The sequence below is a fragment of the Aquarana catesbeiana genome, linkage group LG02, assembly GCF_042186555.1.
Source record: "Aquarana catesbeiana isolate 2022-GZ linkage group LG02, ASM4218655v1, whole genome shotgun sequence".
In the NCBI taxonomy this organism is placed as follows: domain Eukaryota; kingdom Metazoa; phylum Chordata; class Amphibia; order Anura; family Ranidae; genus Aquarana; species Aquarana catesbeiana.
The window spans coordinates 414,266,041-414,285,145 of NC_133325.1; the positions used below are offsets into that span (position 1 = coordinate 414,266,041).

The 19,105-nt window shown below is 40.9% G+C and overlaps 1 protein-coding gene and 1 pseudogene across 3 annotated transcripts in view; one reads left to right on the forward strand and one right to left on the reverse strand.

Moving 5' to 3' along the window:
* CSMD2 (CUB and Sushi multiple domains 2) overlaps positions 1-19,105 on the reverse strand; it is a 1,533,565-nt gene that overhangs the window by 201,505 nt on the left and 1,312,955 nt on the right. For all 3 annotated transcript variants that reach the window (XM_073615428.1, XM_073615429.1, XM_073615430.1), the window contains 3 exons: positions 8,463-8,579; positions 2,262-2,375; positions 391-486 (listed from right to left, as the gene is read on the reverse strand). In XM_073615428.1, coding sequence (XP_073471529.1) covers positions 391-486; positions 2,262-2,375; positions 8,463-8,579 — 327 coding nt within the window. The remainder of the gene's footprint in view (positions 1-390; positions 487-2,261; positions 2,376-8,462; positions 8,580-19,105) is intronic.
* On the forward strand, positions 8,967-9,098 carry LOC141130837 (U2 spliceosomal RNA; annotated as a pseudogene).

Sequence of the window (19,105 nt, forward strand, 5' to 3'; positions counted from 1 at the left end):
ACAAATTTGATGAAGTAGAATGTGACCCACTGGAAAATGATAATTTATGGCTAAACAATAAACTTCAAGCTGTATCTGTACCAAGACGCTTGACAACTATAGACAAGTTTGTATAAAAAAATTGATTGTGCATCTCATCAAGCCTTGGTATAGAGCCCAAAAGCTGATCACAGAGACAAACATGACATGGATTGCTGCAAGGTATATTTGCAGAGTCACAGCTGCCTGTTCTCTGTAGCTGCGCCTTTGCCAAATCCTTCTCTCAATACATCCCTTTCCACTGTCCCAATCTAACCATGTGACAGTTTTTAATATCTGTATGAGAGTCCCTGAAGGTTTCATGCACTGCTTGGATAGCCACAGGACATGACACACCATTTAGTTACCTACCTTGGTACACAAAATGAAATCCTTTGGCTGTCGCCTGTCCCTTGGCGTTGAACTTAATTAAAATCTGATTGGAAGTTGCAAGAGGTAGAGATTCACCTGTAACGGCAGAGCGCACGTGTTACGGAGCGGGGAGACCTGCCTCCTGTAGATAAACTTGCTGCTGGCATTTGTGATGTGAGGATGCTGATCTGATCACAGTGCATGTGATAGACTGCAGGCAGCACACAACACTTGACACTCTGGCCATGGGAAGGCAATATTCTGGCTGGAGAAGGAGATGTGCTCAGAACACTAAACAGATAACTAAACTAACTTCTCTGTAGCTGCTGATGTGAAATATAATGATAATGCAGATTCATTTTAGATATTGAAATAGAGAATGCAGTAGAAAAATAAATCTATTTATTTACAGTATAAAAGTTCAGTTACACCTTCTTCTAAGTGGTATGGCCTAGTATCACATAAGGATAGCCTAACAAGCCCTGAAGATTCACATGTGGTGAATATTTAGTAATTGTCATATTCACTTCTTTATAAATATGCCCCTATATTTACAGATGCTTTATTATATAAACTACTTTATATCTTGTTCTTCCTTGACTATTACAACTCTTCCAAATTTTTAGACCAGGGAAAAGGTTCCTAGCTGTTTGCTTAGGTGGATATCTAATATAAAGCAACTCCATTATGGTCTGCTTAGTGACCATAATGGGTCAATAATAGTAACTTGTGTAATTGATCAACTAAAATGACTTCTGCAGAAGAAGGATATCCAATTTTGTATGTAATGGACAGGAAGGAATGTTTATTTTAATGATTGCTTTATATGCACCCCTTGCACATTCATTCTATCTTCCCTCAGGCAATGCAGGCATTTGGTCTGATTGCCAGATGTCCAGATCTGTCAGACTTAGCCACACATGCATATAACCAAAACGGTCATAGATCAGGTCAACATTTTGGTTCTGCTGACTTACAAACATTTGATTGCTGCCCAAACACCAATGTTTTATGTCATGTGTACTATCTGTGTACAGTTTTGATCTCAATGAAAAGATCAGGGATGTAATAGTCTATGAAAGTGCATTAGGATACCTTAATAAAAAAAAAATGCAAAAGAGAATCGCACCTCAATGAGTCCTAGAATTCTATGTTTTATAAATAAGCTAAAAAGGAGCATCAGCCGCCAAAAGGTCCAATTATCTCATCCAGACAAAAAGACTCCTCCAGCAGAAAGTGGCATAGTAGACATGGTCATACATTGAATCTGTCAGTTTGTGGTCATATAATAACTTCTTCCTTTGCTTCTCAAGGTTCTCTTGAGCACTAAATCGATTAAAGATTTGCTGAACCAAGTTACTCTATTGTCTGACAATTTCTATGCGACTTACTACATTGAAAACCAACTTCTGTAGAAAGAGTGGCTGTCTATTACTTACAGTATGTCTTATAATATATTGCTCCTCTCTAGACTGGCATTTTCTTTGGCAAGCTTTATGAGCTTGTACCTTGCTTGTTATGTGTGAACTAGGTCAACAGTTCTCAGCCCATGGCATTTGTACTTTAGATGGGTTTGGTGGGTGCTTCTTATAAATAAAATCATAGCAATTTAGTGTTTTAGCAGCTAAATCAACAAATGGTTGTACATATGGTTATTTAAAACATAGTGGACAGTCTGAAAAACACATATAGACAATTAGAGGGTACTAATAATAAATGTACTCGTGTCAATAGGTTTTTGAAAAGAAATGGCCCACACAAGGTGTACTTAGTAAACATTAGGTTTTTGAAAAAAGGGTACTTACTTTAATAGAGTTGAAAAACACTACAATTTGCAATCAGCACAATACACAGTTATTTGTGCCATATACCTGTATGAGATCCAGACAGAGAGCTGAGAAGACGAGTCTGTTCATTTGGTCCATCATGGACTTCTACCACATCATTAAGTGCTGTCTGGAAGAAAGTGAATTGCCCAAACACAACTAGAAAAAAAAAGACAAAAACACTTATACTGACCACTTGAAAAATAAAAAAGACATTTTACAAACGTTTTTCGGGTCACCCTTACTATATCACTGTTTGGATTGTTAGGGTAAAACAACATTTCATTCAAGCCTAACATTGGTAGCTTGCCATTTATAAAGGCTGTACTGTACACTGAGTGATAAGTTAGTAAATAATCTTTTAAAGAAAACACGTCATGAGAGAAACTTGTAGACTACCACTGCTAACCTTGTTCAGAAAATGTTAACTGTGTTCATGTCATGAAGATCCTTGGCCTTTTTCCATTTTTTATTGCAGTGTTTACCTTAAAAGTTCTATGATATGGTTTCCACATGCTAGTGGATTCATATTTTTGTGGTTTCATTAAATGAAGATGTGTAGATCAGCCACTAGTGGGAGCCCACAGCTGCTTAGTGTACGTTCTCTGTTTCTCTCTGTTTTTAACCACCCCTTAAATGCACGTGTCGTCTGACTCATGGACTTACTGTATATTATAAGAAGAAGCAGTAAGTGCCATCATTGTGAAGCACTGTAAACAGAACACAGAACCTAAATTGTAATAATCAAATACAGCTGTCATTTTCCACATATTCTTTTTAAAGTACAACTGAAGGCAAAAACTTTTTTTAAGTTAAGGATAGAGTGGAGAGGTATTAAAACATCTTTCTGGTTTTATTGCTCTGTTTGTCCTCAGGAGAGTAATCCACCTTCTCTTTTTAAAGGCTAAGTTCACTTTTTTTTCTAAAATCCAGCTCCCCTATGTACCAATATACCATTAATGTACCTCGGTTACAGAAAAATACAAGCTTTCTTTGATTTTGAGAACAAGGCCTTACCTTAGGCCTTGCTATATTTCTTAGAAAGTTTTAGAGACTCCCTGATATTGATTTGAGACAGAGGAACCAGTAAGACACAGGAAATAATTTACCAGCTGACTTCAATAGCACATACCCTTCCCCCATTAACTATGTTTTTACAGCCTCACTGGCATTTCTCCATGTGTGCATTTGTCTGGCTTCCACAGCGTCCCTTCTGATGAGCTCAGGATGCATGATAAACTCTCTGGGGCTGCAAGCACCCCACAGGACACCCCTGATGTAGTGCAAGGGTCTGCTTGTAATTGTATACAGATTGATTGGATAGATTGTGTGTACTCCTATTATATAGTTTGGGTAAATCTAAAGGAGATTTTACAGATTTGTACAATCAGATTGTCTAGTGTATGGCTACATTAATACACCTCAAATTACCTAGTTGCACTTTCAGTGTCATTAATTAAGTGGCACACCAAACACAGAAGCAAACACACATTTTGCCACAAAACAAGTAACAAACGCAGTAAAAAATGTGCAACTCGCACTACGCCAAAATATCCCATGAGCTACTTTGCCATGCGTAGCACAGCCCATTGAAATCAAGGGGCTGCCCTATATGTGTCACTGAAAAAACAAGCCAAAAAACATGCACTCCCACTACTGTGAATGGGGCCTGAAAGTGAAATTGGTGCATTTACACAAGAACAATGAGGCTCCATTTGTGTGTTTCCAAATGCATGGCAAGCTACACAGAAAAAGTGTGCTTTGCCATGCCTTTCAGAGATGCTGCAAATGTGCATCGTGCTTGTGTTGTCATTACATGTTAAAGGCACCCCAAGAGGTAAAGCACCTTGCCCAGAGAAAAGCACATTGGGATGGCTGGGCCAGTAATGGCATTGGAAAATGCTTCTATTTACTATGAAAACTTAAATTCAGACCCAAAAAATGAACTTATCCTTTAACCTGTTTACCATTATCACCATCCTAAATTTGGGTTTGTTCCAGAACAGGAATACAGGTTACAGACATCTGACTTACATATGACTCATACTTACAAACTGAGGGAGACAACAGGAAGTGAGAGGAAATCTACCCCTAGGAAGGGAAATTCACTCCTGTAAGATTAATGCCGCGTACACACGATCGGACATTCCATCAACAAAATCCTGGATTTATTTCCGACGGATGTTAGCTCAATTTTCTCTTGCATATACACAGTCGCACAAATGTCGTTGGAAATTCCGAACGCCAAGAACGCGGTGACGTACAACACGTACGACGGGCCAAGAAAAATTAAGTTCAATAGCCAGTGTGGCTCTTCTGCTTGATTCCGAGCATGCGTGGAATTTTGTGCATTGCAATTGTGTACACACGATCGGAATTTCCGACAACGGATTTTGTTGTCGAAAAATTTGAGAACCAGCTCTCAAATTGTTGTTTTTCAACAACAAATGTCCGATGGAGCCTACACACGGTCGGAATTTCCAACAACAGGCTCACATCGAACATTTGTTGTCGGAAATTCCGACCGTGTGTACGCAGCATAAGTATGGGAAAAAGGTGTCTCTACTTAAGCTTTATCACCTATCCTTGTTTCCACAACAATTCAGATTTTACAAAATCCGATTGTCACAGGGACAGAAACTGAATCTTCTGAACAGGGGCACAGAAACAAAGGTTACAGGGGTGTTAACCCTTCCCTATGCTATCCAATGTTAACCCTTCCCTATGCTTCCCTATGTTAACCCTTCCCTATGCTATCCAAACAGCTTAAAAAATTTTTTTGGCTACAGTTATACTTGAAAAATATACCTGTTCCGCCTTACATACAAATTCAACTTAAGAACAAATCTACAGATCCTATCCTGTTTGTAACCCGGGGACTGCCTGAAGTGGGGAAATCTTCCAATGGAGACACTTGTTTTGGTAACCCTGGTGACAATCAAATCTTCTCCTCCATTCAAGCCTGACAATCAGAGATTCCCTTATTTTGGAGGAATTTCCTCTTGCTTCTCTTTTTGGCTATGGGACAGGAAGTGAATCTCCCCAATGGCGCACAGATGGCAAAAATAAAACTGACAGGGTTTATAACTCTCCCTTATTTTATCAAAAATGGGAAAAAAGTTATGCCTTTAGTTCTATGTTAACACCATACATAGAAAGCATCAGCATACATTAGTGAGCTTATTTATATCAACATTTACATTTAAAAAAAAAATGAAAATCAAAACTTATAAGGAAAGGCTTCAACTGGTATTACCAGAAAGGGCTAGCGATGGTGTAACATCTGACATGGGCCCTGGGCCATTTTGCTTTGATAAATGAAGGCAAGCATTGAAACAAAAAAGGTTCCCTTACAATGCTGCACACTTTCAATCAATACAGCAGTGAACAGTTCCATAACACCCATATAGCTATTTGATGGATGCTTATAGTCCATTTAAAGAATCCTTTTCTTAGATTTCACTCTAGTTTACAAGGAGATGAAACAGTCAGGGTCTGGGCAAACCTGCAGGAGAATAAAGTTCCTCAATCAAGTTAATGTAAACATGGAGATGGTGCTGTGCTCCCCTGGGCCACTGATTGCTACGCTACTTTATATCCACATCATACATATTATGCAATCCCGATGTGCTTATTTTACACCACATCAGGCCAGAAGGAAAAATAGCCTATGCTATCTTTTGCACAGTTCTGCTTGCTTTCAAATATTCTCACTATGTCAAAATGATCACTCAGTTGCTCAAACACTGGAAAAAAGAAAATCATACACCGCTTATGATTATAAAGAGATACTTAATGCTAATAATACCAAGAAATAGAAACAAATGTACGGTCATAAAAATGATTAAGGTTTGATGCAGTAATTTGCATTACAAAATTAGCCAGAGAAAATTGTACACCAGTTTAAAATGCTGAGAACCGTTCTTTGAAATGCATTTGCCTTCTCTTTCTCTTGCAATGAATGCGTTAGCAAGCGGTTAGAGCAGTGAGGGGCTACAGTACATGGCATGTATTGAACGGGCACTGGGAGATGTGTCTATTGATCAATAGGGACTTTGAAGATTTTTTTATTTTTCTCACCACTTCAGATATTAAACAGAGAACAGTTACGTAACCTGAACATGGGGATGTACAAAACAGTTCTCAGGAAAAAAAAAAAAACACTGCACATAATGTAATATAGGATCACAAACAGAGCCAAGATCAGCACATTTGAACAGGCTATTTCTAGGAGAGAGAAGATAGAGCACCAGGGTCAAGTCAATAGGGACATCTGAACATGTCTGTGATGTCCTGTTAGGAAACACACTTATTGCATTTTTGGAATTATTACTTTAGAATATGACAGGACCTTCTTATATTTGTAGATAATTTTTGTATCTGGCTTCAAGCTAAAATCCAGGCACATTTAAAAACAACAATTAATGCAGTTTTTTTTTTTTTAATAAGCATTACATGTATTTTTAAAAACATCTTTTGAACGTGATTTGATTTAAAGTGGTTGCAACCCTAAAAAATAAATAAATAAAATATCTTGTTCCTTTAAAGCATGAATAACAGCTTAGTGCTTGTGCGGCATCATTTGTCCCATTCTATGCTGTAAAATACCTGGTTGATCATGCCTGTTCCTGTGTCCCCCTAAGTGTGCTGACCACAATAATCATGGCTGCTGGTCCATGATACCCTGGTCAGTTTATGTGCCTCCATCATCCCGCAGTCTTTCCCTCTCCCCCTCTACCCCTCCATCCCTGCCTGTCAGCTCGGTAGTCTGTGTTGTGAGAGCCGATCTGCTCCACGCCCCTCCCCTCCTGCTGCTATTCCATGTAAAGTCAATGTGCATAATTACTAGAATTCCCTCTGTTATAACCAGCTATATTGCACAGTGTATGTGTTTTTTTTATTATGCAGCTCAATACCTTATTTCACAGTGCCACTCTTCTCCTCTCATCCTGGCTGACATTAGAGGGAAATCTCAGCCCCTCCTCAGATCAGGGAAGGAGAGCAGCAGGAGATCACTTCACCACACCTTGGGACTTTGACTTTATAATCACTTTAAGCCTTCTGTAATATATGGCACAGAAGCACTCAGATTAGAAGAGGAAATCCAGCACTCGGTGCCACTCAGATGTGCTGAGAAGGTACATGATGACAGATGGAGAGAGCAGAGATATAACCTCATCAGAATGTTGCTGCTCCTTCACTGTCCAATCGCAGGCTGGTTGCAATTAAATGAATTAGCTTTCATGCTAAAAGTGGAATGTCACAAATGACAATATATACGCCTAGGTTAATTCCACCTGAAGGTAGACCCAACAGTGCTCCAAAGCTCACGGTATCTTCCTGGCACTTAAAACAACATGAGAGTATAAGGTGAAAAGCTGATAACTCATCCTCCTGCTAAAAGTACTTTATTGATAAAGGGTACAGTGTGAAAGTTACAGCAGAGTACACATTTCGGTTTGGCTAGGAATAAGGTTTTTTTTTTTCCCCGAAACACGTAAGCTGCTGCAACTTGCACACTATGCCCTTTATCAATAAAGTACTTTTATTGGCAGGACAAGTTGCTGGCTCTTCACCTTATACTCTCATAAAAGTGGAACTTCACCTGAAAAGGGAAGTTCAGCTTATCCTTTTCCTCCCCCGCTCCTCTCTCCTTATTGTAAACATTTTTTTTTCTAGGTTCGGGTACCTAGTTTTGATAAGTATTCGCTCTCACTTCTGGCAAGTCGAGCAGAAGTTCGCTCCCCCTGTCTGCAGCCACCTGAAACACGTCACAGGTCCCAGGAGCCTGCAGGACCATTCATTGTGTAGTGTGACTTACGGATGTGTGGCAAGGAGCCAACTGTGAAGCTGCAGCTAGTCATAGTCAACTTCTCACAGTCAACATGGCAGCGCCAGGGACAAGAAGACCAGCAAAGAACTGGCCTGGGTGAAGACAGCGCTGGATCCCTGGGTTGGTAAGGGTCTTTTTTTTTTATAAAAGTCAACAGCTACAGTATTTGTATTTGCTGGCTTTTTTTTTTTTTTATATGACCACAGCTACCGTAGAATAGGTCTAGTCACCAGGCTAACGGGACTGTGCAAATTTCAGGACTGGATAAACAAATTCTAATTCTTTGACAGGTAAACCTACCAAATAAGTATTTTAAAAGGTGCATTTAGATGTCTGTGTGGAGTTTAGGTTTACTCAACCATATCAAACTGAATTGTTTCCAGTTGAAGATATTTTCTGCTTTAGTTTCTTACCATAATCCTTAGGAACGACAATGAAGTAGGAGCAGCTCTGTCCAGATGTGTAATTGCTGGGGTAATTCGGGGAAAGAATCACTCCTTCTTGGCTGACGTACTGTCCACCGCAGGGAGCTAGGAAGTAAAAACATAATGTAAGGTCCCTTACTAAATAAAAATGCTTCTTAACAAGATGAGTGTTTGAGTTTACTTTCTGACACCATCAGTCATGCCTGAATGGTAAAAGGCTATCATGAGGTGTTTCCTGTACCTGATCTTAGTAAGTATAAAATTCAGTTTACCAGCGACCTGAATTAGTAATAGTATAATAATGTTGAGTGATGGATTTATGACCATGAATTGATATTAATTCAATATTTAATATATTATCAGTGCTGTCATACTGGAAAACCACTGATGGACATATCTCAAATGTGGAAAAAGCCTCTGCACTGCACATTATATACCGTATTTAAAGAGTAAGTTTTCAGACATAGAAAACTTGGTTGAAATAGACTGAAATAGGCTTCTCGGCCTTTTGGCTAAGATCAAGTGTAGTATCTGTTCTTATCAGTTTCCAGGAGGTGGCGCTTGCTTCCGTCCCTGATCTATGGCGAAATAGTGAAGGGATGGAGGTTGCTATGCAAAGCCTGACCTGGAGTGGTTTGTAGCCGAAAGGGAAGCCTTCTGATGGGGATGGAGAACCACGGGGTCTGATCCAGAGGGTCGGGACCCTGGCCTTCTGGCCTAGATTGGGGTAGCTCTAGCTCCAGCCATTTTTTTGGGAGAGAACGCTTGCTCCTCCTTCGGGGGGGGGGAGTGGTCAGTATCTCCTGAATATAATTAGGCAGGAGCAACGGAATGACGATGGAGCCTGATGGTAAAGGCCTTCCTGGTTGGGGTGGGGGTTGCTGTGGTCTGGGCTGGTGGTCAGGGTTGGTCTTTGAAAGCCTATGGAGTAGTGCCCCTGGAGTGGCAGTCCAGGGGTGCCATAAGATCACTGTGATTCTGTCACTTTGATTTGAGGTACCACGGTCACTGCACTATAGAACACGCTTTTTTAGCACCTGCCTCTTGGGCTGGGCCTTTTGGATAGGACCAGAGGAATTTTTTATTCCTGGCCGTAGGGCCTGGTCATTGTTTTACACAATGGCCACCTTTTTCACTCTCCTCTCCACTATCCCTTCCCCACTTTTTATTTATTTTCTTTTTTGATTGAACCTATGCTTTGTTTTGTCACGTCTTGTACACGTTTGTCTCACTGTGTGACGAGTAAGGACGGGTCCTCGGGCCAGCCCTGAAAGTTTTGGGAAGGGGTGGACATGGCCTTCTGGCTTCGTCTGCCCTAACTCATGGGGTCTCCCTTCGGGGGAGCCGCACCTAGTACTTGGGTGGGTCCTGTTTCGGCAGACCTTCCAGAGAACGGGATCTGTCTGGTTTCGGCCGGATAGACCATTGTAAAGTACCTTTGTCCTCGTCTGGAGCCTAACGCCCCGGGGGATCAGGGAACTGGCATGTCTGTGTACCCGTTGCACTTTTTTGTGACCACTCTTTATGTGTGTGCACATTTTTTTGGCACCGGGTGAAGTTTTTGGGTGTGTTATGCACGCCATAGGTTTTCAAATAAAAAAAAAATTAGGCTTTGACAGTAAAACCTAGAAGCTGATTGGTTTCTATGCACAGCTGCGCATGATTTTGCATGATGCTGTTTTAGTAAATTACTCACTCTAGGACAAGTCATAAAACTAAAAATAATAATGCGCCAACTAAAACAGAAAAAAAGCTGCCGACACAACAATCAGACTAATTGTAATGGAACTATAGGATAAATAAGTGTGGCGCTAAATAGTTATGTGCGTTATTGGGCAAAGCCTGACAGAATGGAAATCCGTGAGGACAACAGCTCAATAAAGTGTATTTAATGAAACACTAAATAACTTGTGTATAATACTAGTGAAAGTAATATATAAATGAATAGGGGAATGTGTGAATAGATTAATCAAAAACTCTAGTGTGCGTTGGAGATCAGCAATGGTAGGATCAACTCACTATAAATAGTGTGAAGAAGTAAGTGGAGAAATTCTTCCCCAAAATCTCAAATCAAAAAATGGTAAATTAAACAAAACTTGTGAGTAGTGTAGTGACACACATGAGAAATATAAAAACATGAAGCACCATAGCAACATACATTGCTGTCACGACCAAAAGTCCAGCAAATAATTGTAGATAACTAGTATAACTGCAGTCCAATGATAAATAAAAAGATCTGTAGCTGTCAAGATGAATGGTAGAAAGGCCTCAAATCCGGGGATGGCGTCCACAGGATCAGGAGCCCAGCATATATATGGACGGGATAGGCAAAAATACCCTTACCGGCAATGGTGGACCCCTCGGCCAGCGGCCTGGGGGTCGAACAGGCTTAGGATAAGGAAGAGGGTTCCACAGCAGCTGGAGATGTTGGGGGGAATCCACGACACTCACCAACCGACCTCTCTGATTGTAACAACTCCCGGTCTCCGAGGGGTCAATCAAAAACTGCTTACAGGAAAAACCGCTTCCATAAACCGGATATGGATCCTCAGAAAATGGGGTTCAAAAAGAAGACCTCCCCATAGTGTAAATCCGCTTATTAAAAAGTATTTATTTGAAAATCAAGAGCTATACAGCACACCATGACCTAAACATCACAGTCAGGTATAAAACAATAAAAAGCGCTATAAAATGAAAGTGGCAAGACAGGCATAACCACCCGACGCGTTTCGTCCTACGGGACTTCAACTGGGGTACATGACTGTTCTGAAACACATGCCTGTATATATATAAAACATATGATTACCCAGTATTAGCAGCTGTTCGCGCCATGTATACCGTTACTTCCGGGTTATCCGGAAGGGGGCGTCAGAATAGAAGATATACCAATCACAAGGACTCGGGAGCTGGCTCTCAACCAAGCCTCAATGTGGGAGATCCTATGCAAATATGTTGTGGGCGGCGTCCACCTCCAAGTACCTCCTTTGTGAGAAGGTGACGTATGCCCGCCAATTGGATTCCAGGGTCGGGGAGTGACGCATCCACCAGGACGCGTCACCTCCCATGGCCAATCGTGGCCGGAATAGAGAGGACGTACAGCGTCCAATAGGGGGGCGTACCAAAACAACGTGTGACGTCAGTTCCATAGTAACCGGAAGTGACGGAGGATGGAGCGCAAATGCGAACCCAGCCTCACCATGATGGGGCGGCAAGTAAATTGGTCCGCCAGTGATCGTATACAGAAACCATAATGAGGTCTGGAGCGCAAATGCGGTCCAGCCTCCATAATAAAGAGATAAAGATAGCTTAACATGGCGTAAACATCGCTAAGTTTGGCAACCTTAAATTAGCTAATGATATAGTGTATTATAGTCCAGCAGAAATATAAAAATTTCGAAACCATGACTGGGTGAGAAATATCATAACCCTGTATACATATAAAAACTGATAATAAAAGTAAACTATGAAAAAATGCCAAAAAAAAAAATTGGAAACCCTTATGAGAGACTGAAGGATAAGTGATATTTATATTCGAAGGTGGTGAACCTATAATCTTATCTAAAAAAAAAAAAAAAAAATGATAAAACACATGGTGTCAAAAAAATTAAAAATATAAAATGTAAAGATCACATCCACCTATATCTTGGTAGCAATGGAAATATATAGACCGCCAATTGATAACCAATAGTATCAATGGTAGTCAGAGAACCATAGACAAGGTCCAATCAAAAAGGGGACAAATTCCACTATTGGGACCTCTGCTCCCCGTCATAAAAAAGTAGTGGGAGAGGGCCAATAATATATCGATCAAGACTGGTTGATAAAAGCATTTATATCCCAGTCGACATTGAGGCCAAATGGTAAATAGCATTTTAATTGATGTATCCAGAAAGTTTCTAATCTCGACACGCCCCTTTTCATAGACGCGCCCCTCCAATGTGGAATAAATTTATCGATAACCTGAAACTGGATACCATTCGGATTTTGATTATGACATCGCAAAAAATGTTTGGAGACACTGTGATTTGTGAGGCCTTTTTTAATGTTAGCTATATGTTCATTACCTCTCACTGACAGTGTACGTATGGTCCGGCCTACATATTGTTTTTTGCAAGGACATGTGATCAAATAGACCACATATCTGGTTTCTCATGTCAAAAAATGCTTTATCCGATATTCCTTACCCGTAGAGGTAGAGAAGAACGTCTCCGTTCGTCTACGTCCACAAACGTTGTGTAAACATACGTTACATCGTTTGCATGGGAAAAAACCTTTCATATTATGAAAGAAAGAGCGAATCGGAGGGGGATCAATAACATTAGAGGCAATCTGGCCCCCAATGGATGGAGCCCCCTTAAAAATTATACCACTTCGTTCGGGGAGGACCGGACCCAATATTGGATCATTTTTAAGGACTCTCCAATGTCTTGCTAGAATTGCTTTAATTTGTTTATGTTGTATGGAGAAATTTGTCACCAAAGACCATTTGTGTTTGTTACCAGAACTACTTTTAGGTTGTCCCGTCAACAAAGATTCTCTACTAATCTTTGCGATATTCGTGATTTCCCTATCAATATCTCCAGAATCGTAACCCTTATTAATGAACCTGGACCTCAAAATCTGCGTCTGTTGGAAATACTCAGTAACGTTACTGCAATTGCGTCTAATCCGTGTAAACTGGCTGCGTGGTACCGATTTCAGCCACGCAGCATGGTGACAACTATCGACCGGAATGTAACCATTCCGGTCGGTTGGTTTGAAAAATGTTTTCGTTTCTAGACGATCATTTGCTACAACTATTTCTAGGTCTAAAAAATGGATAGTGGAAGCGCTGACCTCATATTTCAGCTCAATCCCAATCTTATTGTCATTAAGTTTCCTCAAAAAAGCATGTAAAGAGTCAACACTCGCTCTCCATAGGAGGAGGATGTCGTCTATGTACCTCGCCCAAAGGACCAACTCCGGGGGGTCGAGGGCATAGACAACATCCTCCTCCCAGCGGGCCATAAAAATGTTGGCCAGGCTAGGGGCGAACTTAGCGCCCATAGCCACTCCCTTTTGTTGAATATAAAAATCTCCATTATACCAAAAGTAATTATGTTTGGTCGCGAACCTCAGCAGGTCCATAATGAATCTCTGCTGGGTTCTCGGAATGGAGTCCTCCCTCGATAGAAAAAGTTCGACCGCAGCAAACCCCACATCGTGGGGTATAGAAGTATATAGCGACGTTACGTCAGCAGTAACGAGAAGAAGGTCACTACTGTAAGTAATGCTATTGAGTTTAGAAATAGTATCTTTAGTGTCCTTAAGATAGGATGGTGTAGACTGTACGATGGGTTGTAAGAAAAAATCTATGTACTTCCCTATACGGGAAGTAATGGACTCAATGCCGCTAATGATGGGGCGACCAGGAGGCTGGGTAACACTTTTATGTACCTTTGGTAAATAGTAGATTACCGGGATTCTCGGGGCGGCTGGAATGAGAAAACTTTTTTCTTTATTATTTAAAATACCTAGTTGAAAACCGGTGTCAACCAAGTCTGTAAGTAACCTCTTAAAAGGAACTGTGGGGTTAGTATAGATCCTAGAGTATGTGTCAGTGTCACTTAGGATTCTAATCATTTCTGAGTGGTAATCGTTTTTATCCAAAACGACTATTCCGCCCCCCTTATCCGCGGGACGGATAACTAGGTCTTTCCGTTCACAAAGTTTTCTAAGTCCAATTCTTACGGTGGGGTTACTGAATAACCTTTTAGATGGTAGTTTATCAAGGTCCTGTAAAACTAAGTCTCGAAATACTTTAATAGAAGGTGCAGTAGGGCCAGGAGGGTTAAAAAGGGAAGGGTTTGAGAGTCCTGAATGGACTATATGTGAATTAATCTCAGTTTTTGGTCTCATGGGATTGGAAATGATGTATCTCTGTACATTCAATTTTCGTACATATTTCTGAATGTCTATAAAAGTGCTAAATTTATTTAATTTGTTTGGGGGGGCGAACTTTAAACCTTTTTCCAAGACCAAAAGTTCGGCTTCTGACAAGGAGGTTTTGCTAAGATTAAATATCCCACTTTCTTTCAGACCCTTTTTCTTTTGTCGGGCACGCCTCCCCCCTCTGGTCCCCCGTTTCCGTCTATGGCTCGCTTGAATCTCCCTTGTTCTTTGGGAAAATCCCCTTGATAGGAAGGGCCTGATTGCTGCTGGTTATAGTTGAAGGGTGATTTATTATAATAACTGGAATCAATCTCTCTATAAGGGTGGTAAAAATTATGGTTCTCACGTGGTCTGTCCTCTCTCAAAGGGGAATATCTGTTAGACGTGCGTATAGGGGTCCTCTGTGGATAGGAGTATTCATAATGTTCGTTATATCCGTCATGGTAGTTATCTCTTCTCGGTGTCAGTCTCTGGCCATCATAATTGGAGGACTTATCTCTCTGACCTCTCCCTCTGCCTCTCCCCACTCTATCTCTACCTTTGGGGTTTGTTGGAGGTCCCCTCCGATATGGGTTGGGTGTATGAGGGGGGGCAGACCGGTGGTAATCAACAGCCCTACGGTCTGTTGTACCAACATTTTTTAATGGTGGTTGGGTATGGGGAAATTGTTGCTCTGAAACCTCCATCTGACAGGGACCGTTCTCAGGGGCAACAGGTTCCCCATCCTCGTTTTGCCAGGAGAAAACACTACCGTTTTTGTAATCGTTAACATCCCTGGTATATTTCTTTTGTTTCTTGATCTTCTGATCCTTTTCCTCTTTTTCCAGGAGATTTCTCAGGGAAGTGGAATGTGTGGCATATTCTGAAGAGGATCTAAAGGGAATCAGTTTTTCTTTGATCTCCTTTATCTCCCTATCTATGACTAACATTCTAGCTCTTTTTTTATCCACTAGAAATTTCAAGAGGGAGATCCCCACCTCATTAAAGTATCGGAACCAAGATTCCAATTCCAAATCTCCCTGTTGTGGATATACATTCCACCTCAAACCTCTCGGGACCATATGCTCCTTGGTATACTGCTCCAAGAATACAATGTCCCAATCCAAATGGAGCTCAGATACCATAAGGTTCTTCAATCTGAGAAATAGACCTCCTAACTCAGTATCTGTTTTTAAAAGGGTAAATACCCCGTCAATATTCACTGAACGATTGGTATGGTAGTCGAATACATCCATGATAAATGTAGATGACTCCGAAGGGTTGACTAGGGGCAGCACTATATGTGTCTAAAATAACAACCAGAAAACTAAAAATAATAATGCGCCAACTAAAACAGAAAAAAAGCTGCCGACACAACAATCAGACTAATTGTAATGGAACTATAGGATAAATAAGTGTGGCGCTAAATAGTTATGTGCGTTATTGGGCAAAGCCTGACAGAATGGAAATCCGTGAGGACAACAGCTCAATAAAGTGTATTTAATGAAACACTAAATAACTTGTGTATAATACTAGTGAAAGTAATATATAAATGAATAGGGGAATGTGTGAATAGATTAATCAAAAACTCTAGTGTGCGTTGGAGATCAGCAATGCTATTTACCATTTGGCCTCAATGTCGACTGGGATATAAATGCTTTTATCAACCAGTCTTGATCGATATATTATTGGCCCTCTCCCACTACTTTTTTATGACGGGGAGCAGAGGTCCCAATAGTGGAATTTGTCCCCTTTTTGATTGGACCTTGTCTATGGTTCTCTGACTACCATTGATACTATTGGTTATCAATTGGCGGTCTATATATTTCCATTGCTACCAAGATATAGGTGGATGTGATCTTTACATTTTATATTTTTAATTTTTTTGACACCATGTGTTTTATCATTTTTTTTTTTAGATAAGATTATAGGTTCACCACCTTCGAATATAAATATCACTTATCCTTCAGTCTCTCATAAGGGTTTCCAATTTTTTTTTTTGGCATTTTTTCATAGTTTACTTTTATTATCAGTTTTTATATGTATACAGGGTTATGATATTTCTCACCCAGTCATGGTTTCGAAATTTTTATATTTCTGCTGGACTATAATACACTATATCATTAGCTAATTTAAGGTTGCCAAACTTAGCGATGTTTACGCCATGTTAAGCTATCTTTATCTCTTTATTATGGAGGCTGGACCGCATTTGCGCTCCAGACCTCATTATGGTTTCTGTATACGATCACTGGCGGACCAATTTACTTACCACCCCATCACGGTGAGGCTGGGTTCGCATTTGCGCTCCATCCTCCGTCACTTCCGGTTACTATGGAACTGACGTCACACGTTGTTTTGGTACGCCCCCCTATTGGACGCTGTACGTCCTCTCTATTCCGGCCACGATTGGCCATGGGAGGTGACGCGTCCTGGTGGATGCGTCACTCCCCGACCCTGGAATCCAATTGGCGGGCATACGTCACCTTCTCACAAAGGAGGTACTTGGAGGTGGACGCCGCCCACAACATATTCGCATAGGATCTCCCACATTGAGGCTTGGTTGAGAGCCAGCTCCCGAGTCCTTGTGATTGGTATATCTTCTATTCTGACGCCCCCTTCCGGATAACCCGGAAGTAACGGTATACATGGCGCGAACAGCTGCTAATACTGGGTAATCATATGTTTTATATATATACAGGCATGTGTGGCAGACAGTCATGTACCCCAGTTGAAGTCCCGTAGGACGAAACGCGTCGGGTGGTTATGCCTGTCTTGCCACTTTCATTTTATAGCGCTTTTTATTGTTTTATACCTGACTGTGATGTTTAGGTCATGGTGTGCTGTATAGCTCTTGATTTTCAAATAAATACTTTTTAATAAGCGGATTTACACTATGGGGAGGTCTTCTTTTTGAATCCCATTTTCTGAGGATCCATATCCGGTTTATGGAAGCGGTTTTTCCTGTAAGCAGTTTTTGATTGACCCCTCGGAGACCGGGAGTTGTTACAATCAGAGAGGTCGGTTGGTGAGTGTCGTGGATTCCCCCCAACATCTCCAGCTGCTGTGGAACCCTCTTCCTTATCCTAAGCCTGTTCGACCCCCAGGCCGCTGGCCGAGGGGTCCACCATTGCCGGTAAGGGTATTTTTGCCTATCCCATCCATATATATGCTGGGCTCCTGATCCTGTGGACGCCATCCCCGGATTTGAGGCCTTTCTACCATTCATCTTGACAGCTACAGATCTTTTTATTTATCATTGGACTGCAGTTATACTAGTTATCTACAATTATTTGCTGGACTTTTGGTCGTGACAGCAATGTATGTTGCTATGGTGCTTCATGTTTTTATATTTCTCATGTGTGTCACTACACTACTCACAAGTTTTGTTTAATTTACCATTTTTTGATTTGAGATTTTGGGGAAGAATTTCTCCACTTACTTCTTCACACTATTTATAGTGAGTTGATCCTACCATTGCTGATCTCCAACGCACACTAGAGTTTTTGATTAATCTATTCACACATTCCCCTATTCATTTATATATTACTTTCACTAGTATTATACACAAGTTATTTAGTGTTTCATTAAATACACTTTATTGAGCTGTTGTCCTCACGGATTTCCATTCTGTCAGGCTTTGCCCAATAACGCACATAACTATTTAGCGCCACACTTATTTATCCTATAGTTCCATTACAATTAGTCTGATTGTTGTGTCGGCAGCTTTTTTTCTGTTTTAGTTGGCGCATTATTATTTTTAGTTTTCTGGTTGTTATTTTAGACACATATAGTGCTGCCCCTAGTCAACCCTTCGGAGTCATCTACATTTATCATGGATGTATTCGACTACCGTACCAATCGTTCAGTGAATATTGACGGGGTATTTACCCTTTTAAAAACAGATACTGAGTTAGGAGGTCTATTTCTCAGATTGAAGAACCTTATGGTATCTGAGCTCCATTTGGATTGGGACATTGTATTCTTGGAGCAGTATACCAAGGAGCATATGGTCCCGAGAGGTTTGAGGTGGAATGTATATCCACAACAGGGAGATTTGGAATTGGAATCTTGGTTCCGATACTTTAATGAGGTGGGGATCTCCCTCTTGAAATTTCTAGTGGATAAAAAAAGAGCTAGAATGTTAGTCATAGATAGGGAGATAAAGGAGATCAAAGAAAAACTGATTCCCTTTAGATCCTCTTCAGAATATGCCACACATTCCACTTCCCTGAGAAATCTCCTGGAAAAAGAGGAAAAGGATCAGAAGATCAAGAAACAAAAGAAATATACCAGGGATGTTAACGATTACAAAAACGGTAGTGTTTTCTCCTGGCAAAACAAGGATGGGGAACCTGTTGCCCCTGAGAACGGTCCCTGTCAGATGGAGGTTTCAGAGCAACAATTTCCCCATACCCAACCACCATTAAAAAATGTTGGTACAACAGACCGTAGGGCTGTTGATTACCACCGGTCTGCCCCCCCTCATACACCCAACCCATATCGGAGGGGACCTCCAACAAACCCCAGAGGTAGAGAGAGAGTGGGGAGAGGCAGAGGGAGAGGTCAGAGAGATAAGTCCTCCAATTATGATGGCCAGAGACTGACACCTAGAAGAGATAACTACCATGACGGATATAACGAACATTATGAATACTCCTATCCACAGAGGACCCCTATACGCACGTCTAACAGATATTCCCCTTTGAGAGAGGACAGACCAC